The 22,406-nt window shown below is 34.7% G+C and overlaps 4 protein-coding genes across 8 annotated transcripts in view; 2 read left to right on the forward strand and 2 right to left on the reverse strand.

The window, feature by feature from the left end:
- Positions 1-56: 56 nt before the first annotated feature.
- Positions 57-6,888, reverse strand: LOC102616328 (protein STRUBBELIG-RECEPTOR FAMILY 6). Its single transcript, XM_006465727.4, has 16 exons — positions 6,491-6,888; positions 5,034-5,166; positions 4,865-4,936; positions 4,630-4,695; positions 4,466-4,537; positions 4,290-4,361; positions 3,986-4,057; positions 3,834-3,899; positions 3,673-3,735; positions 3,274-3,584; positions 2,554-2,837; positions 1,857-2,128; positions 1,424-1,556; positions 812-948; positions 531-687; positions 57-450 (listed from the first exon to the last, which is right to left on the reverse strand). The coding sequence occupies exons 1-16, from the start codon at positions 6,597-6,599 to the stop codon at positions 298-300; spliced, it is 2,172 nt and encodes a 723-aa protein (XP_006465790.2). The 5' UTR covers positions 6,600-6,888; the 3' UTR covers positions 57-297.
- A 7,151-nt stretch (positions 6,889-14,039) lies between these two features.
- Positions 14,040-15,459, forward strand: LOC127903755 (triacylglycerol lipase OBL1-like). The gene is made up of 3 exons (XM_052444455.1): positions 14,040-14,073; positions 14,473-14,748; positions 15,134-15,459. Exons 1-3 carry the CDS (start codon positions 14,040-14,042, stop codon positions 15,457-15,459), a joined length of 636 nt encoding a protein of 211 aa, XP_052300415.1.
- A 2,869-nt stretch (positions 15,460-18,328) lies between these two features.
- LOC102620017 (triacylglycerol lipase OBL1) lies at positions 18,329-21,341 on the forward strand. 2 transcript variants are annotated; one of them, XM_052431442.1, is made up of 5 exons: positions 18,329-18,883; positions 19,296-19,540; positions 19,633-19,666; positions 20,128-20,507; positions 20,818-21,341. In XM_052431442.1, the coding sequence occupies exons 1-5, from the start codon at positions 18,562-18,564 to the stop codon at positions 21,073-21,075; spliced, it is 1,239 nt and encodes a 412-aa protein (XP_052287402.1). In that variant the 5' UTR covers positions 18,329-18,561; the 3' UTR covers positions 21,076-21,341. The 2 variants fall into 2 exon arrangements, with proteins under 2 accessions (XP_052287402.1, XP_006465726.2); XM_006465663.4 differs by having other exon boundaries at positions 18,331-18,883; positions 19,813-20,507.
- Positions 21,342-21,925: 584 nt separating this feature from the next.
- The window catches only part of LOC102619542 (ATPase 10, plasma membrane-type-like), a 41,839-nt gene continuing 41,358 nt past the window's right edge, over positions 21,926-22,406 (reverse strand). For 3 of the 4 annotated variants that reach the window (XM_052444300.1, XM_052444299.1, XM_052444297.1), the window contains exon 20: positions 21,926-22,320. In XM_052444300.1, coding sequence (XP_052300260.1) covers positions 22,150-22,320 — 171 coding nt within the window. In that variant the 3' untranslated portion in view covers positions 21,926-22,149. The remainder of the gene's footprint in view (positions 22,321-22,406) is intronic. The other variant, XM_052444296.1, reaches the window with a different exon arrangement.

The raw sequence follows: 22,406 nt of genomic DNA on the forward strand, positions 1-22,406 counted from the left end.
GTAAGGAGTTAGGTAAAAATTGTACCCAAGAATGCCGACATTAATCACAAAAGGGATGTGTGAACCAAGCTGTAATTCAATTTCGGCACAAAAGATGATGAACTGGTTCAATTATGTAATATTAACATATCAAAACAACTACAATGGTATCATATTATGGCACAGGAAAGAGTGAGAGACTAAAAGTAACTTCTGCAATTTTGGTCTCAAGAGTAGAAAATAGGAAACCACAGATAACTGCTTAGTCGGGCTGCCTTTATCACCAAATCAAGAAAGCAAGAACTTGAAGATTCAAGACTACATGTAGTCTTGTGTATCTTGGTTGTCTCCTCGAGGGGTAGTGGGTCCTTGATCATTTCCAATCGTTCTTTTGCTCATGTTGGCTCGCTGAACTAACCGAACCAATGCTTGGACGACTTCGGACATAGGTGGTCGAAACTCAGGTTCCGGCTGCACAAGCCAGTGAGTCAATGGATCAGAACCTCATTGCAGGAAGCAAAACAGGATAAAAACCAAGACTATTAACTTACCTGGACACAAAGAGCAATGACATCTGCAAAACGGGAGAGAGATTTGACTGGGTAGAGCCCTTTGAGTGCGGGATCAACCATTTTAGCAAGGGCATCAATGTCATGGAGCTGAGGAGTTGCCCATCGAACCAAAGATTGCTCCAATCTTGGCCTCGAGCTGCCAATCATGTGCATGTAATATATTAATTAAAAAATGGCAAAATATCTTATTGTTCTCCCAGATTCTCAGGAATTCTTGAACATAATGGAATTGCCATATTATTTGAGTGTCAATACTTCACCTATCAAATGGTTTACGTCCAGTAAGAAGCTCCAGCATAACAACCCCAAAACTGTAGACATCACTTTTTATATTATATTGACCAGACATGGCAACCTCAGGTGCACCATATCCAGAACCAGCATCATTGTTCAATGCCTGCACATGAAAGGCTCTGAAGTTTTTGGTATGCCACTAGAAAACCAACTCAAGCAATTGAATTTGTGGTAGCAATGCAAAACCATTATTCTGACATGCAAACAAAGACATGGGAAGTTTTTCCATCCACCACTTTCTCCAATCAATGGAGCAACTCAGGCATACTCTTTGCATGCCCAAGCACAGAGGTCAGTTAACTCATACACAATGCATACGGATAGACTGGAGACATCTTCCCCCCCCAAACCAAAAGTTGTTAACAGTAAGCAGAAACAATTTATGATAGTGAAAAGGTAGGTGTTAAGACTTCTAGAACTATACCGGTTGATTTTGCAGAACTTTAACATCAAGCAAATTTTGAACCAGTTGATTGTATGGTGGGTGAGATTAACAATTTTCCTTTCAGAAGATTAGATGAAAAAGTAGGATATCTGATGGCATGTAAACAATAGTATGCATCATTCTCAAAATTCACCTCATCTGCATTTGGCATATTGCTTGCCAGGCCACAGTCAGAAAGTTGAGGATTGAGCTCGTTGTCCAGTAATATGTTGGCCGACTTAATATTTTTGTGAACAACTGACAGTGAGCAGACTTCATGCAGGTACCTGAAAAGTCACTTTGTGAGTACAACTAACAGATGCTAAGTTTTGTATTGATATTCTTTCTGCTAATGAGATTAGGATATGGTATTGAAGTTCCTATTTCCAAATTCAGTAGGTGAAGCATAAGCTATACCATCTGTACATACATAAAAGGATCAATAGCTGAGAAGGAGAGGGAGGGGCAAGGAAGTTCTCCAAATATTTGCTATACAACAATTATAAGGTTTAAGGAAAAAGATTCATTTATTTGAAGTCCCAGCTTTTATTTGAAAAGGAAAAACCAATTATTCATGGACAACTTACTCCAGTGCTCGTGCAGTCCCCAAAGCAATCTTGACACGGGAGTTCCATATCAAAGGCTTGTTGTCTTCATCCGACAGATGCAAGAAGTCGTGCAGTGAACCATTTTTACGGAACTCATACACTAGCAGGTGCTGTCCATACTCCGAACAATAACCCACTAGCTCCATTATGTTCGGGTGATGCAGCTGGGATATGTTTGAAACCATCTCGATAAAATCATCACACATTTCACTGGGAAGGGCAGATGAATCTATTTTCTTCACTGCAAGAACCTAAAACATTTTAAAGAGAAACCACAAGGTTAAGTCCAACATTTGCAATGCACTGGAGATATCCAAATGAGGAAAAGAAAAAAAAGGCTTCCTGCAGCAAGCAACTTATTGACTTCCTCTTATGGTTAGTAAACTGCAGAGAATGTCAGCACTTAATTCAATCTACATTTTATGGAGTCAAATTGGCAATGACATCACATGTAAATGATGTGTATTAACTCCCATTCATTCATACACAAAATCTTTATACTCTCCCCTCATGATGCATTACGTTCACCATAATCGTCAGTAAGTTATTCATCATTAGATGAAACAAGAACTCAGACTGGACCATGAATGAAAACGAAAACGACACGGTCAAAACACGATTATCATGCCCTGAAAGTTACATGTGAAAGTGGATTTAATAGTTAAGAAAAGTATACCTTTCCATCGGCAAATTGTGCTCGATAAACACGTCCAAAAGTTCCCCCACCTAGGAGGTTTTCAACATTGAAGCTGCCAGTAGCCATCTGCAGGTCGGCTATAGAATATGATGTTACATTTGTGGGAGCTTTAACAGCTTTCTTGACGACAATGGGCTTCTTTGAAAAGTCTTCTTCATCAAATGATTTGTGACGATCAATTGGTGGGGGTCGTAGATTTATAGAGACAGCAGTGTCAAATGTCTTTGTGTCGATGGAAGAGGAACTCTGTACCGACTTCAATTCTGCAATATAATTTACAATAAAGCGAACATTAGCACTAATGCCAACTGTTAAAAATTCTTGTCATAAACAAAATTTTGAATCTCAGAGATAAAGATGACAATTTTGTCATCATTAGAACTTGAATTTGGGTATTGAACCAGAGAGTTGAGCATCTGTCTATTAAATTGTGTACTTTAGCAACTCCTTAGCTATATTAAGATGTTTATTTTTTCCCTCTACCCTGAGCCTCCTCTTTCCCTCTGTTCAAATTTTACTCTCTACTGCTGGCCTCATCTCTCCCTCCATCCCTCCCTCTCATTTGCAGAGACATTCCTTTCATTTGCAGTACAGCAAAGTGAAACCCATAAAGAATGCTAAAAACAGAATAGGGAGAAGTTTTTCAAATTGTTGGATGCCAATTTTAATAGAATAACGAAATGGATAACATACGGTTACCTTGTACTTCATTGGAAGAAGCAGCAAGAGGAGCAAATGGTTGATTATCAAGCTTTTCTATATCCGTGGATGACCTTCTTGATCTTCTTCTTTTCACCAAAAAGAATGCAACAATTCCCCCAACAACAAACAGGGAAATCAATATTCCAGCTATGCCACCACCACCTATACCTGATTTCTTGCTTCCACCTTCACTTTCTGAAGGGCTTTTATTACTATCAGATTTGTGTTTTGGGTTATTTTTCCTGGCTGGAGGCGTACCAGGTGGAGGCGGAGGGGCAGGCCCAGAGCTCCAACTGTTACCATCCTTCCTGCAATAGAGATGATTCAGATCATCAGAATTTAATCTTTCTGAGGACACATCAACCATATTATTTTATAATACTATCCAATGCTTACTGCAGATTAATGTTTTTCAATTGTTCAGGAACCCAGCCGGTAAAACGATTATTCGCAATGTTCCTAAGAAAAACAAACACAAATAACACAATGGTAAGATTTCATGGCAGCAGAGAATAAATATGATTTCTCTACAATTCATTCATATGCCGGTTACCCACAGATTATCAAGAGGTAGATTGGCAAGAACATCAATAGTACCCGAAAACTGGTTGTTCTGCAAATACCTGCACAAGGATGGATAATATACTGAGGGAACAAAACAACATACTTAAATAGTTACACCACAAAAGATAGTCTCTTCAATACTTACAGAGAACTCAAGCTTGAAAGGGAGCTAAAACTCTGAGGGAGGTTACCTGACAGGGTATTGAAAGAGAGATCTCTGAAAAACAAAATAAAAATATCATCACAATGTCTTTCAGCAAGACCAAATTGATAAGGTGGGAAGCACTTCTGGAGAGAAGAGATATATTATCTGTATCGAGCAGAGGCTCATTTATTTATAAACATGAGAAAGAAATGGCACATCTCAAATGAGCAGTTAAAAGAACCTTCAAAGAACTTGATGATTCCATTATTACACACAGAGAGAGCGAGAGAGAGAGAGAGCTCACAATGTAGAGAGAGAAGGAAGCTGTCCAAACATGTCATTCAGTTGACCTTGAAGCTGATTGTGAGCAATGTTTCTACATCCCAAAACATAAATAAATTAGTAAATAAACAAAATTAAAGAGTACATTTGAATGTGCCACTTAGTTGTGGCAAAGCAATTAACTCCAAACCTACTCACACGTATTTAAGAGTTTTCATCTGAGAAATGGAATAAGGGACATTTCCAGTAAATTTATTGTTTTCAAGATCTCTGCATACAAAAGAACAGCGAATGTAAATCATAAACAAATCAGAAAGAACAACAACAAAAAAGGAGGATATTAGTGCATATAGGATACGTACAATCTTTCCAAGTTTGGAGGAATATTATAAGGAATGTCGCCTCCAAAATTATTATTGCTCAAATCTCTGCAGGATTTAATCAAAGTACAACACCGTAGTTACATATTTACTACACATAAGAATAAAGAATTACCCCAAACAACTAAAAACATTGGAGTCCTATATCATTTGCAATTGAAATTCATCACACTTATTGAAGAAGAAAAAAGAGAAAGTAAAAGACTGTTGATCATACAGGTTGGTTAATGCTGTCAAACTTGAGAGTTGATAACCCACTGATCCAGAGAGCCCAAGACCCGATAATTTTCTGATAGAAAAGGGTGGGAGAATATACTCAAATTCAGAATTGATGATGACATCTGAAAGAAAAATATATTAAGTAAAAAAAGGGGTAAGAATATCACAGTTCTGTGACTCGCTGGCCTGAGCAAATAACCCCTTTCCAAGACTGCCCGCATGGATCATCACCAGTTGCGCTCCACTGGGATAGCTGAGATGGTGAATTTAAACTGCTGTACATGATCTTCAGAGCAGAAGCTGCATACCAAAGATACAATCAACGGGATAACTACATTTAACGCCACAAGAATTGAAACTCTAGTTAATAGACCAGTCTAAAGCTTTTCCATATCTATTTCTAAACTTGTCATGGACCATGGACAATAGGCTATACTACAATATTCTCTGTGAGACACTACAGATGTCAAATGCATTAAAATTGCTCTTCTCTAGATGTTAATTTTATACTCTACTCACAAGATAACGAGAAGAAAATTTTATACATAAAAATATATAGTAATTCCACCCAAAAGTTGTATCTTTCCATCTGGAAATTTAAGAGAAATTCTTTAACATACTTGTGGTGCAAAGCCAAAAAGGACAAAAGAACAAGGAGGCACTTTTTGGTTATAAAAACGGATTAGAAATGGAAAAGCAACTTAAATATCATTGACAAGAAAAGAACACATCCCACAGGAAATTCATTCAACATATAAACTAGAGGAAAGATGTTTATGCTTATCATATGCCAGCAAATCTCAAGAAGTATTTCCTTCATACCGCAAATGTAGAATCTCAATTGCTGCTCGCAGTTGTCTAAAGTCAATAAAAGAGCGTGTTCAAATCCCATTACTTGAATTCTGAGTCATTGTCCCAAACAATGAACAGATATCTCCAAAAATATCCTCAATTTACCCCACATGATAGACACTCTCTTACTCTCAGACACCCAACAATTGATATCCCGTATAGCAAAGACACAAAATGCCGACATGCTTAATCCTCCCACAAGTCATTGGCCAGAGTCCATACCATCACATAACAGATTCAAGAGGAATGCACAGACAAATTTACTTGGACAACTTATCAAAAAAATTATGAGTGCCGAGACTAGCTGTTATTTGTTCCAATTACTGAAAAGATTATCTTAATTTTTTTTTTTTTAAAATGGTTCTTTAAACTAATAGAAGGTAGTGTAGGACTAATCAGGCTAGAAGCACATACAACTGATGACATCGATACCCAGAATTCAATATAGACCACACAATCATAAAACCGAGGGGGGGGGGGGGCGGCGAAGGAGCTTTAATTCTTTAAATCATTTAAATTTTAAAAAAAAAATTCCCAGTCTTAGAGGAGTTAAAAAGCATTCCAAGCTGCTTGTACAAAAAAGAAAAGAAAAGTAAATCATCAAATGCATCACAAAGTTTTGACTAAACACAAGTAAAACAATAAACACCAGCAGATTAAAACTAAAAAGCTACAGAAGAATGCAGATTTAGCTAAAGATTTAACACATGGAAATCTTTCACACACATCAAAAACAAACAAAACAAAGGTAGAAAAATGAGCAACAACTGACCATCTGATGGATCTGTGGCAGCATTGATGCAGCTGGTCTTCCATCCCAAAATACAAACTTTGAACAACACCAACAACACAAACACTCTTCTCCAGTTCTCCACCATCATTTCTGTCACGCACTCTCTCTCTCTCTCTCTCTCGCTCTCTCTCAAACTGTCACAAACCCAGAAAGCCAAAAATGACTTTAATGACTCAAAAGCTTTTTTTTTTCTTTTTCTTTTTTCCTTGAGTGATTATTTGATTACTCTTTTTTTAATATTTATTTGTGTTTATTGAGAATTTTAATGAGATTAATAATAAAACTAGCTATTTAGCCATTCTACGGAAAGCTGGCAGGCACGATTTGCCAGAAGAATCCAAAGCCACAGAATGCTTACACCTCTTTTGCAATTTTATTATCAGCTCTTGCTGCTCTGTTCTCTATTAACTGGGTGCTGGTTGAAATGGTTTATCACATTCAGTCCCTAAATTTCTCTAATTTATCGGGTAAACCATATATTTTGTTTTTGTATTAAACGAGTCCCTAAGAGTATGATATTTAAGGAACGTGGTCAGATCCAAGTTAGTTGCGCAAATTGACACAACTCATAATCTCAACATAAAATGAAACAAACTTATTCGAATGATTATTTAGTATTTGACTCGTGAATTTTTTTTTAAGACTCAATATTTTCGATGGGGATAATAAAAGACTTATTTGACACAAATATACGAGCTGTATTTCTGTTTTAAAGAATTAAAAACTTGAGGGACCTAGCAGTTATTATTCTTTCTAATTTTTGTTTTCAAAGATTAGATAGATATAAAGAAAGAAATAGAAGAGGGAATATAGTTTTAGTAGGTGCATCGACAAAATATTGTGTAATATTTTATTAATGTTTTTCTTCCCTTTAAAAACTTGTTTCTGACACATAAATAAATTAAATGGGGGTAATTTTCACCAGGGTCACACGCTTTGTGTTATTAGAATAAATAAAAGGGTTTGTTTAGGAATGGTTAAAGGAAGGAGTAGCTTTCATTATTCAATATTATGATGATGACATGTGCTGAATTGCGGAGGGATTGAAAGATTATTAGTCATTAGTTTCCTTTAAAGATTCAATCAATGATTGATTATAAATTTGAAGAGTCTAATGGTAAAATTACTTAACTGGCCTAACTTCACGGGGGAATCTCACTCGGTCACGGATTCACAGGAGTCTCGCAGTAAATAAATGAAGTGAAAGATATTGTAGTTTAAACTAATTAATCATGATTTTTCATCTGTAAATTAGGTAGAAGTTGAAATTTATTTATTTTACTTTTTTTTTTCTAAATCAAGATTTGGGAATTTGGGACTGCTACTCTAGATTGATTATTCATGATTACAAAATTACAGGAATTGGACATTTTGGATAGTGTGTGACTGACTGATAGATACGTACAGTCAAAATGTCAGAGCTAAAGAATCGGATAAACTAGAAAATGTATTTTTACATTTGGTAATTTTTCTTTGGGGCACTTACAGTTAAGTAGTATAATCTTAACATAAATTGTTGTTTACTTAGTATTTTTTAAAAATTAATATAAAATGTGTACTTGTGAGGATTTTATTGAATTATTGTACAAGTAACACTGTAGTGAAAGAAAAGAAAATGGTACTGCAATTTGAAAACAAAAATTTTAGACTTTATAAAAAGCAAGTGAGAAAAATCTGGTTCCGTTTGCTTTTTCTTAAAAGTGAATATTACCAAGATCGATCAATTTATAATTTTCAACCAAGAAAAAATTGAGCTGAGTCAATTAATTTTTAAAGACATAATTAAATTGAACTAAATTCACCGCAAAAAGTAAACTAATGGAATTATTCAATCCATTTAGTTGGATTCTCAATTCCTTTGGCCACCCCTAAACAAGAATATTTGTCAACACATTGTTCTTACGTTTGCTTCACTCAAAGAAAAAAGTGGGAAAATCACTGTAAAGTTGGTAGATAACTGAAACTGAAGGGATTGAGTCAGGTTTCAATTTTGTATTTCCCCCTTTTCTTATTATCTCGTGGTAGTTGAAGTTGCATTTTAGAGCTTACAACTTAGAATATAAGGAATTTGGTGGCAAAATCATTATATTTATGTTCAACCATCTTGTTCGTGACGTAGGGATCCTCCTCTATATTTTATTTACAATTCTATAACCAGAGAGAGAGAGTTTCATGGCTGCCAATAAGTCCTTTGTTTAATTGAGTGGGACACACGAAAGCCAGAATCCGAAAAACAATCGACAAGTTTCAACCATTACGGGAAACTTTTTCATCACCTTTGAAGAAAGACAAAGAGATTGTTGACTAACCAACTCTTGAGCGATTGTGGCTTTTAAACATAAATATTGAAAACAAGAGGAATGATATTGATACGTATATATTTCAACTCTCATTCGTTACATTTTCATTTAAAAAAAAATTAAAAGAGGACTAAAAGAATGTTAATTAAAAGTGGGCTAATTTTTTTTTTTTTAAGCTTTACTCACCCTTAGGCTCCGTTTGATACAGCTTATTAAATAGAGCTTATAACAGTAGAGCTTATAGCAGTAGAGCTTATACCAATAGAGCTTTTGGGCAAAAAGTCATTAGGTGTTTGGTTGTCATTAAAAAAAGCACTTTTGAACCATTAAAATGTGTGATATTTTTTATATTATATATTTTTTGGAAAAGCTCTCTAACCTCTACTCCCAAAAGCTCAAATTTTGGGCTTTTGCTAGTAGAGGTAAATTAGCTTATTTAAGCTAAAAAAAACTCTACTAAAAAAATAACCAAATACCATAAAAATTTTTTAAAAGTGCTTATGCGATTAAATAAGCACTTATGGCTCTTAAATAAGCCATACCAAACAGGCACTTACTTTTAAAAGAAAAAAAATCTTTTAATTTAGATTTTTTGTTTAAAACAGTAGTGACAAGAATTTTATTATTATTGATTTTGTTCCAATCTAATGATAGAGATAATTTGCCGACATTAATAGGTTACATAAAATCCATAAATGAGATTATAAGATTAATTTGTGTTTTAATTTAAGTAAAATATTTAGCTCTCTTTTTACAAACTCGAATTTTAAGCACTAGAACTATATATATTATGAGAGAGAGAGTGAGAGTTTTTAGATAAACTTCCGTAATTGTAATATCATTGTCTGGTGATTGATCTGTTTAGTCACTATGTGTATAATTGAATAATTAATGATCTCGTCAATCATAATCATTTGTATTTAATCGGCCCGTGATTGATTGTTGTAGATAATTTGAGATTGCAAGATTTCGATGGAATCAAAATGCAATTAATCAGTTAATAATATAATAACTCTAGTAGACGAGTAATTACCATATGAAATAAAATAAAGAATTAAAAAGGGGAATAAGTGTGCCCACAGAGTGAAAGAGACTTTACAAGAACGGACATGTGTCTAGCAAGTGTTACCAAGCCATTGGGAAATTTGAAACGACAAGGACACTGTGAGCTATAAAACAAAAGCATATGGTAATTTAATTAGATATGAATGATTTAGCGCACTTTGCAAAATTGGCGCAAAAAATGGTTGACAAATGAGAGGAATGTGGGTGTGTGGTGGTGTATGCGCTGCACGCCATTTGGCGTTTAATAGCAGACAGAGACGCGTTAGCTCTTAGCTGTCGCTACCTCCCTACTTTGAAATGGCTTCTGTCGGTGATCGGTGGCCTTTTTGTCCCTCTACACTCTCTCTCCTCTCTTTTATCTTCTTATTAATTCATTGTGGGATAACAACAATTGCATCCCTCATTTTGTATAAAATTATGGGTAAAGGCTCAGTTTGTATTCTCATGGAAGACATCCATTTTGTCAGATTCTGTTAAAATCTGTTTATAAAATTAAGAAGAAAGCCACTTCCTTCTCAGATCCTCGTATTTTCTTTCTTACCACTTGAGTTAAAAAGGAAAATTTCAGGCTGTAATCTAATAGGATTATTCAGAAGAGTCCCGACTGATTTTTAATTGTAAATATCAAAATATTTTGATTGTAATATATAAAAAAGGGAAAAATTTCACATTGATTGATAATGAAATCCTAGGTCATATAAATAAGCTTGAGATAATCCTCCAATAATTTTTTAATTAACTTTTAAATATGAGTTCATCACATGAGTTTTTTTTTAATCAAAATAAAGCTTATCTATAAGTAAGCTCATATTATCTCTCCACACGATGAAAATTAGTCAAATAGACTAGTTTATAGGTGATGGAGGGTGTACAGAAAAACTTCACATTAATTAACAAACTTGAAATAATTTTTAAATCTTAAGTTAAATTTTGAGTATTAGTTAGATCTATAGGTTTCTATAATCCATAACTTGATTTTGTAAAAAGGAAGGAAAAAAATTGTAATATTTTATACCCTTAGAGAAGAAATGGAGTAATAAAAATTTATAATGGGCTCAAATGGTAAAAGATAATTCTTCATAAAATTAATGATTTGACGGTAACATCTTTGAAACCAGCTTATCCAATATCGAGGGACTTATTTGCTTAAAAGCTTTAAAAAAATATGCAATAAGATGTAAACTGGGTCCTTTTTTGTAATTTGGTAGAATTCAGGAATCTTCGTATGATTATCCAAATTAGTTATAAGATTATATATATATACATATATCATATGTTTTTTAAATTCAAGCTAGTATTATTTAATATTTATTTGAGTCGTTTATTAAATTGAGTATATATGAAACGGCCGACTGCATATAGTATTTGACTTGGGAGAATTACCGTGCTTCCATTCAAATCTTCTAATAAATGCTTTTCTTTGGTCAGAGTTCATTCTAATCTCCGGAAGGCGAGGCCGGATGATGTATATTCGTTAGGTAGCCGAAGGAAAATTTCGTTGACAGGTTAGGCTTAGCTGTTACGTAAATTTACAGCTGAAATCTGACTCCGCGGATTTGGCTCGGTCAAGGCTCAAAAGGTGTCGCTTAGCTTTTTCCAAGTTTTCATACGAAGACCAGCAGAGGACTGCATTTTGAATTTTGAATTTTGAATTTTGGATTTGTTATTAAATAAAATTAATTAATCCAAGGGGAACAAGCTCGGTAAATATTGCTCTTATCTATTGCTACTTTCCATGTGTGTGTTTGTATATAGAGGGACACTAATAATCTAGTGGGTAATATTACTTATTTTATAGTGAGTGAAAATATCCCGTAGCAATGTTTAGTTAATCCATAGCTTCTATACGATTTATGGAGAATTATAAAATTGTACCATGTGTCTCGATGCTCACTGAATTTCAAATAATCAGGACTTTATAATAACGATGATAAAGTGATCTGTTAGCTGCATAAAATTAAGAGGGTCTCTATGATTTTCACCAAGAAGATTATAATATTTTTGTTGTATGATCACCATATTTACGAAGAGTAATAATTAATATGCTTATGTATTTACAAGGTATACATTAATCTTGATTTTTTGCATAATTACTTATTTTGAATAATTACACCACGTAAACATATCATTACTCATATACGTTAATACGTATGCCTTAATATTACGGGATGACTTGAACTACAACAAATAAAGATATTTAAACAAATTAATTGCTGTATTTAGAATGTATATATAACTTGGTTCCGGCCCTTAGGTTTAGTCAAGATCTCCACAACTGATTTATGATCCAAAATAAATGTTAATACCAAAACTGAAAGAGATTCATGCATCCAAAATAAATGATATACATTTAAATAAATTAACTACAAAACCGTATAATACTTCACTCTTATTTATATAAGAACAACATTTTTTTTTTCAGATTGGTCATCATCCATGCATGCATGCAAAAACATTTTGTTAATTAGCGTTGATTGATTACACATAACAATGGCTCCTAAAAAAGGTGAAAATGATAGCTATGTGATTCTGAGGCCAGACAGAACAAGAATAGGGAAGTTTTTGCAGTCCCTTTTTTTCTCTGATAAATTTTTAATTTCATGGAGGCCACTGAGTCCAAGTGGAAGCAAGCAGACCTGGTTGGTTGGAAGAAGCTTTTTCTTTTATATGTTTAGTAATTATTCCATTTTTTGGTAAGCCATTAGAGTTCACTGGGTATGTTTTGGAATATATTCTCAATTTGCTCTCTCAAAATAATGGCATCTTTGGCTTGCTCCACAACCTCTTCCATGGTACCAGATACCTCTAAATAATTTCTTTTCTTTAATGCTTTAATTTGTGTGTACACATATGCACATGATTACTAATTGGTCATGGGGGATAATGTAGGTGAAGTGAATTTTCCTAAGAGAGGCAGTGAGACTTTTATAAGTTGTGTTGGGTGCTTAGATGGTCGGATAGAGCTCTAAAAGGTTCAAGATTTAAAGGAAGAAATTGCTGATTGTGCTTCTAAGGGTACTGCCGGGACTTCGCAAGCTCTCAATATGAGAATTGTAAAGTCATCAGAAAAAAATGTTGAAGATTACTGGAAGGCAAGCTAGCTATATATGTATACTCAATGTCTTTCATTTTTGCACATGGTTTAGTTCAGAGAAATGCTAAACAACAGCACGGTGATAGAACACTTACAGAAACAACAACAAGACGTGTTGTTTTGCCACTTGAAAGAAACCAATACAAAACTACGTTGTTTTTGTCTTTGTTTTTGTTGCTGTTAGGCTCTATCACGTAGGGATGGTAAAATCTTGTACCGGTTTTGGGTCTTCACACAACCCACTACAAATTAGGTAAATATTAATAAGTTTTTGGGGGAATGAGGTTGGAAATAGAGAAAAAGTAATTCTCAAATTTTTAACCCGGATGATTGATTTTGTACTTCTCAATTCCCGTAAATATTTATATTTTTAAATTATTATTTATCTTAATATTTTATATTTTATAACTATTTTTAATAATTTAAATATTTTACAATATATTAGTAATAGTTTTATTTGAGTTGTTTTAATATTATATATATAATCATTCTCTAGTTATGACATCTTTATTTTGTTAAACTAAGAATGTCAGAAAATACAAAAAAAAATACAATTTCAATGCACTAATAGATAAAAAAACACAGTTTCCAATGTATTGAAATCTCTACTTTTTTTATTTTACTGATATCATCACTTTAATAAATTGAGGATGTAGAGATTTATTTAGAAATGAGATGAAGAATCGAAGCCAAATTTTAAATGGGGTGGCGAACGGAGGAAACCCCCCCGCCCCCACTTAACCCAATTACCATCCCTCCGTGTTATTCATTTAACATTTCACTCTAGTTTATATACTCATAGTATCTCATTTCATCCTTGATATTAAAATGTTAATAGAAAAAAAATACTTAATTGATTTGAAGGGAAAATGTGACGCTTTAATAGTATTTTTGGAAGAGCTGGGAACAAATTAAATATTTATAGGAGAACTGAGTGGCAAAAGTATTTAATGAGAGACGAAAGCGTCATTCTCTCTTAAAATTGTAGCTTCACTTATGCATAATATGAATTTCCCACAACAAAATTATGTACTAACGTTTTCTTTTACACCCTTTATTGGTTAAACAGATGCATTACTTGAGGTTTTATAATGGCTGGAATGGTAAGATTGATTCGATTTTGATCGTACGTAGGCCAGTTTGTTACATTAATTTTTTTTTTAGTCTTAACTACGAGGTATTTTGGGGAGGGTCCCAACTGTGGGAGGCATATTTAAGTCCGTACTACAACTCAGATTAGAAGTCCCCGCTCGAATCGGGAGGCACAAGTTCTCCCAACAAAGGCGACTTCCCTGCGACTCGAACTGGGGAGCAAACTCAGTCAAGCCATTTAAGGGAACTCTATTGCAGTGTAGCCAACACTTTGTTGATTTTTACATTAATTTAATTATCTTGAGTTAGCTAGGTTTATCTACCGATCAGAGCTTTTAATACTATTTTGTGTTCTAGCATTTATAACAATAAATGGCTAAAATTTAACTACTTTTGGGAATTTTTGACAGATTACCTGCAGAAATGTGATAAGGCCGAAGATGCCAATTTGATAGTGATCAGCTTCAGGGGCACAGAACTTTTTAATGCTGATGCTTGGAGTACCGATTTCGACGTCTCTTGGTATGATATCGGCCAGACTTCGGGATCAAGACATTTGCACGTAGGATTCCTAGAAGCCCTGGGTTTGGGCAGCAGAATTGAAAGAAACTTCAATGACACTATCAGAAGAACTAAGGGAAATGGCACCGATAATAATTCTGATGATCAAATGTTAATGGAGGAATGTGAATGCGATCAGATTTTTTATCATGATTTGGTCATCAAATGGTCTTCTTACTATAGGGTGAAAAAAAAAAAAAGGCTGGCGAGTTTACTAGAGATGCACCCCAACGCAAAATTCGTAGTCACAAGGCACAGCCTAGGCGGCGCGCTGGCGATTATGTTCCCAAATATACTGGTGCTGAATAATGAAACGGATGCGTTGAACAGATTGTTGGCGGTGTACACATTTGGACAACCTAGGATCGGAAATCAAAATTTGGCCGAATTTATGGGACAACTGTTAAGACAGAAGTACTTCAGTATTGTGTATGACAATGATATGGTGCCGCCTTTGGATGAAAATGTGTTTCTGTGTAAGCACCTTGGTGTGTGTCTTCACTGTGACAGACAACAGGTACAATTGGGAGGAACTGGAACAAGATGTGCCAAACCCCAACTACATCGCTTTGCAGGAAGTGATTCCTAAGTATGTAGATACCGTTCGGGAGCTGTATCGAAGTTTAACGACGCACTATAGTCATGGACAGGAGTATAAGGAGTCGTGGTTCCGGACATTGTTCAGATTTGTAGGGTTGCTAATCCCTGGTTTGTCTGCACATTGTCCTACGGATTATATCAACCCTATCAGGCCTGGGAAGCAGAAGCGGATGAATAACGTTTACGATAAGAAGCTTCATGTTAATTTCTTGATAATGTTCTGTTTCTCTAGCTAGCTTGAGGGGAGTTATTTTTATTTTTATTTTTTTGAGTCTTTTTGATTTGCATAAGACTCGACTTTACAATAAATAAATAAAACCCTTTTAGTCGTCATTGGAGAATAAATATTGATGTACACAGTACGAACATATTTATACGTCCCAAGTTCCTTCGCATTACATCTTCTTAATTTTCATAAGACCTGCATCGGTTGGAATGTATAAATTGGCTTGCATGCGACGGACCATTGAGAATATAGAATCTAGCTATGACATATCCAACAGAAAATAGTCCAATTGATTTTTCTGTTACCTTGAAAGCAAGAGGGATAAATTTCTGATACAACAATTTAGGATGGGGAAATTTTTTAATTTCTATTCGTGTATGAGAGTGAAAATGGGATAACGTTGCATAAAATAACGGAAAAAGACGTTGATTACCTAAATAATTATTAAAATTTTTTAAACAAATCTTGATGAGTATCAGAATCTTTATTATTCAAAAGAAAACGACACTAATCAGGAAACACGTAATGAGGTTGACATTGAATAATACAATCTCTTTTGTTTCAAATGATGGTACTTACAAATTATTTCTAACACAAAATTATTTTATATTGTTTTATAATAACTATTAATAGACCTATGGGTGGGATCTACATTCACGGGTCTTGGGGTAATTGACCCCACTCAAAAATAAATTTGTTTTAATTTCTTCTTAATTTTTGGAAAACTTATGTTTGCGTGAGGGCAATTTTATAGACAAAATATGATATCAGGGTCAATTTCATGGATTATTATTTTTTTCACCATGGTAAGTTTTTAGATGCGCCCCCGGCGGGGATACGGCTCAGATCGAGTTTTTCAGCTGGGCTTGTTGGGCGGCCCCCTAAACACATTCCTTGGGCTTTCTTGGGGCAACTTGAAGTCCGCTTTTGGGCTGTGTTGTCAGTTGTGTCAAGCGTAGGATTTCAACCAGAACAAATTGGATGAAGTGTTACTAACTTACCATTCTCGAGAATTGCTCTCTTCTTTGGAGGACGTGAACATTCAAACAAACTTGATCCCTTCTTTTTTCTGCATTATCTTTTGGATATACAACAATAAAAACGTCCACGCATCCGCAAGGATGAAACGTACCCCTTTTCGGATATAGTTCTACTACAAGCTAGCAATCATACATTCATAGCATGATCATTTGAGGTAATTTTCTATGAGGTTGCGGTGAAGGTGGTGTTTAGTTGGGAGAAAAGAATGGAGGTGAGGAAAATAATTTAAAATTTATTTTTATTTTTATTATTTAGTTGGATAAAATATATAAGAATTTAATTTTTATTATAATTTAATATCCATCATAATATAGGATTTAAATTTTTCATAATTTGAATTCCACACTAAGGAGTGAATAATTTAAATTTCTCTTATATTGGAAACAAAAACTTTCAAAATTACCGTTCAACTTGTTAACTTGTTTAATACCATTAATAATTTTTATTTATAATTTTATTTTATCAATATAATATCATAAATAATTTTATATTAATTAAATTTAATGAATGATTTAAGAAACTTAACAAAATAAATAAACTTATTTATTTAATATGAAATTATACAAATATAAATTAACCGTTGTTGGAACTGTGCCGGACCATCGATGGAATTTCACTAGATTGTCGTTGGAATTCTGTCGAACTGTCGTTAGACCATCACCGGAAGCCACCGGACTGTTGTGAAACGTCGTCGACCACCGCCAGACTGTCGTTTTATTATATTATATTATATTATATATATATATATTTCTAATAAATCATGAATTATTTTAGGACTTTTTGACATTAAAAAAGTTTAGTATTGATATTAAATTATATTTCATTATTAATATAGATAGTTTAGTATTTAGGAAAAAAGAATAAATTTGTCCAAAGAAAAAAATTATAATTCATTCCCTTATCAAATTTTATGTCAAATCAAATAATGAAATTTATTCTCCTCTACTCCTTTCTTCTCCCTTCCCCTCCATTCCACTCTTTTCTTCTCCTCCCCTATCTTCAAATCAAACGTGTCAGTCTTTGAGATTATATTCCCTTGCAAAGAAGAAAAAGAATGTTGCGTGCAGGACAAGACAAAAATGACACGCTTACAAGGAGCGGTTACGTGGAGTGGTGGTAATTTTGTCTTACCCATAAACTTACATCATAAAACTTTTAAATGTTCGTTAATAATAATTTTCGCCTTACTTAGTTCTCATTTACTACAATAAGACCCCTACTATAATCGTGATAAATTTAATATTTCAAATATCTTTTAGTATATGTTGACCCCTATTAGCTATTGCTGGAAACAAAATACTCCACAACTTAAAGATTATGGACCTGCCATGCTCTCTAAAACATCAACATTAAGAGTGTGTTTGGGAGTGAGGTACTGTAACTTTTAAGCTGTAGTTGTTGTGGAGTAGATCGTATAACTGTGTAGTAGAATATGAAAAAAAAAAATCTGCTAAGTTGCCAAATCCTAACTACAAGTGTTACCAAACATCTTAATAATTGAGTTTTAACAGCCCAACTACCTCATCACAATCCAAATCCCTAAAAATGTTTCTTTGTTTCTTTTTGATCAAACTGATTTGAGTGTCTCTTAGAAGTACCCCTGAGATAAACACATATGCACGAATGATTTAGCTGACTCCACATGAATGATTTTTTTCATTTCTTGGGGAAATAGACTGCAGCATGATCTAAACAGAATCTGGATTACTCTGTGTCGGTGGGCAGTTAAGGGCCCGAGGCCCACATATGACACAAGGTAGTGGATAAAAATTCCACTCTAAAAAATATGAAAAAGAGGAATTAAAAAAATAAATAAAAGGACGGAGATAGCAACTGATAATGACGAACATCATGTACAAGCATCAAAGCTCTTAACGGCAATCTGTTATTATACAACAGTCCAAAGAAACCTTGTACGAGAGTTGCCCTTGCCGCACATTAGACGCTTACCTTAGAAGCTCACCGAATATAGCCAATATAAATGAACAGACCTACTCAATCAGTACACACATCCAAATATCGTTAATTGTGATAAACTTCTTAGTCATACCTATCATTGCCTCTTATCTTCATGGCTAGTACCAGTAACGTTGATGATTTTGATTCAAGGTATTTGATAGTGAACCCGGAGAATGGTGGGATGGTGGACTTATTGAAGTACTTGTTGCTGGGGGACATAAGTAGTGGTGTCAAGTTTTTGGAAGCAGAAGCAGTGCTGGTCGTTGAAGAAGCTGCTGATCATAGATGGGTTATTGCTGTTTCAATAATTGCACGTAAGATTATTGGCTTTTTGGCTAAGCCTATGGAGTACACTGGCTTTGTTGTGGATTTCACTCTCAATCTTCTCTCTCAGAATGGCAACATCTTTGGCTTGCTTTATAGCTTGCTTCATGGTAACCCCACAATTGCCTTCTTTGATTGTTCTTGTTTCAGTAACTCCACATGATTATATTTAGTGCTTTTATATCCAATAGCCCCACTTAGTGGGAACACTTGATCTGTTGTGAAGGGCTCAATTATTTTAGTTCTTGTATTATTTGACTCTTCCAAAATAACTTCGTCTTTTGGATATTTGGTAACTGATAACAAATAGATAAAGACAAAATTCATGATATGTCTGAGGTTCAAGCAGTTGGTGAAATAAATTTCCCAAATAGACCATTGCTTGCTTAATGAAAAGTAGTACGATTATTAAGTTTGGATTGCTTTCTCTTCACTTTCAGTGATGAAATTTTGTTAATTTTGGACCTTTCAAGATAACAGAATCGCGAACTTTTGAGTTACTGTGATGTTATGCCGATGTAGGCAAGGTGGTGATTCCACAGAGAGGAACGGAAACTTTTTTGAGTACTATTGGGCAACTGGATGGCCGGATAGACTTGTACAAAGGCCAGTACCTAACGGAGCAACTTCGTTATTCTGATGTTGGGCAGAGTGGCATAGAAATGGAGTTGGTAAACAGGATTCTCATGGACCTATGTATCATGGCATCAAAGTTAGCATATGAGAATGCTGAAGTTGTTAGAAATGTAGTAGTTGACCACTGGAAGGTAAAGCTATTCTAAGTTCATCCTTCATTTCTTACTTTTTTTTGTTCATTATCTTCCCTAATCTTGGAATTAAAATGTTTAAACAAAAGCAGATGCATTTCGTGGACTTCTATAACTGTTGGAACGGTAAGTATTTTGGATACAAGTTTTGTCTGGTTAGGACTGTTAGAACTTTCTAGCTTCACTAATAAATGGGAAACTTTAATAACTTTCCATAAGTTCATCCTTTCATTTTTTTCTTTTTCTTTCGTCTATGGAATATGATTTCATAGATTTCGAAAAGGAAATGTCCACTCAAGTATTTATACTTACTGACAAGCCCAAAGATGCAACATTGATACTGATCAGCTTCAGGGGCACGGAACCTTTTGATGCTGATGATTGGTGTACTGATTTTGATTACTCTTGGTATGAGATCCCAAAATTGGGAAAAGTTCACATGGGTTTCTTGGAAGCCTTAGGTTTGGGCAACAGAGCTGATACTGTTACCTTCCAAAATCACCTCCTGGGGAAGGAAGCAAAGTTTAGGGATAGGTCTTCTGACTCTGAGGAACTCCCTAGTACTGACAATGATTGCATCCCACCAGGAAAAATGGAATTGACTGCATACTATGCTGTGAAAAACAAGCTGAAGAGCTTACTTGAGGAGCACAAAAAAGCAAAATTTGTTGTCACTGGGCATAGCCTAGGTGGAGCCCTTGCTATATTGTTCCCGACAGTGCTGGTGCTGCATGATGAAATGGAGATAATGCATAGTTTGTTGGGCGTGTATACATTTGGACAACCCAGGATTGGGAATGAGCGGATAGGAAGGTTCATGAAAGCACACTTGGAATCTCCTGTACAAAAGTACTTCAGGGTGGTTTACTGCAATGATATGGTGCCTAGGTTGCCCTACGATGACAAAACTTTTTCGTATAAGCATTTCGGGGTTTGCCTCTTCTATAACAGCTGCTACATTGAGCAAGTACGTATCTTGCTTTCTGTTTCAACATTTCTTACCTTTACTTGAGATGGTAAACTACATAGTCTGTCTACTTATCAGGACTTTTGTTTGGATAAAATTTGCCATATTTCTGGTTGCCGGATATCAAGATGGATTAGCTAAGAAAACACATGCTTGAGGGGCATTATATGAGATTGAGTTTTTGCTGTGAAAGATGCTATAGAAAAGAGTCCATATGCATTTGTGTTCAAATCATGTTATGCTTGCTTGCTCTTCTGACTTCTTTCTAGTAATGATTTTTTTTTTTTTTTCCATTGCATGCATTTTTAAGAAAGTGGATGAGGAGCCAAACAAAAATTTCTTTGGGTTAAGGTACTTGATTCCAGTATATCTGAATGCTTTATGGGAGTTAATCCGAAGCTTGACAATGGGCTACACCCATGGACCACAGTATGAGGAAGGATGGTTTTCCATCTTTGCCAGGATACTGGGATTGGCATTCCCTGGTATTTCTGCGCATTGCCCCACGGATTATGTCAACTCTGTGAGGCTTGGAAAAGAGCGCACAATTCAGATGTCCTCATTCTGAAAGCTTCTTTTGCAAATAATGTTGGTGAGATATACAATAAGATCACACTCAGGAACTCAGGAGTCAAGATGTTGTTGATTTGAATGCTTTCATCTATGCCGAATGACAAGATAGCATTGTCTTCCTGTTTGAATGCTGCTTTTACTATTTGTTTCTGTATTTTTTATCAGAATGTTCTTTTACATACCACTAGACGATTGTAGTGTTTCAGTGTTGTTGCTGAAGAAATCTTGATGTTCAAATATGAAATTCATAATTCCTGGTTTTCCTGCTGAGGTTGAATAAAATATTTTATACATACCAAGAATCATTACTTAAGAAAGAAAACATGATGGAAATTGATGTAAAGGTTTCCAGTTCCTTTTTCTTGCAATGCTTAATCTCATGGAGACATCAGTCATCCATTATTTGACAGCTTAATAACACGAGATCAAACAATAAGAACCATTCTTGTGAAATCAAGTTACAATTGGTAGTTGTAGCCTCTTCTTGGCGAAATTTGATCATGAATTATCCAGATCATCACTTGCGGTAGGCGAAATTATGAAAATAAATTTTCATAAGCATAGGCCTTTGCCACTTCTAAGTTAGAACAAACCAAAACTGAGAAAGGATAACGAAAAATTTCCTGATGTTTGTTCATTGTTCAAGCCTTGCAAGAACGTGATGTTTGTTCCTTTTGATATGAGCAATTAGCTGCTATCCCCAGGCTTTTGAATCATAAGTTATGGATGATGTCTAAAGGTTTGCACTGAACCATTTCCAGTAACAGCATCATTTGATAGCAGAGACCAATATCAATCAGAGTGCTACATATCTTAAAATTCCATCCATCTTAGCTACATTGTCAAAACCAACCAAAACTGTGTGAAATCAACAAATTTCAAGGAGATAGTTTTACTGTTTCTTTATTACTTTGAATTTGCTTAAATTTTAACATGAAGAACTCTGCCAGCAACAAATAAAAATCTTCACGCCTCAACAGTTCTAATCTGTATAAAAAATTTGAGATACATATCACTAAGAAATGGCAAGAATTATTAGCTAAAGTTGCCCTGGATAGCATTCTGACTATTATTGATTCCAGGCTTCTCTGCTTAAGGCATAGCGAACTGTGAACTTGATGATATCCAACAGTATGTAGAAAACCAAACTGTATAACCATATCACGCCGGCCCATCCCCATCCAATGCCACTAATATAAGCAAAGCTAATATGTGCATAGACGGCAATTAAGGTAGCCACCTGGTTGTTAAGAGAATTAACGTGAGAAAATAACTACAAATGCACAAAATAAGTTAATAAAAAAATAGAGGCTGCTCTAGTAAAAG

The sequence above is a fragment of the Citrus sinensis genome, chromosome 7 (genome assembly GCF_022201045.2).
Source record: "Citrus sinensis cultivar Valencia sweet orange chromosome 7, DVS_A1.0, whole genome shotgun sequence".
NCBI classification, from domain to species: domain Eukaryota; kingdom Viridiplantae; phylum Streptophyta; class Magnoliopsida; order Sapindales; family Rutaceae; genus Citrus; species Citrus sinensis.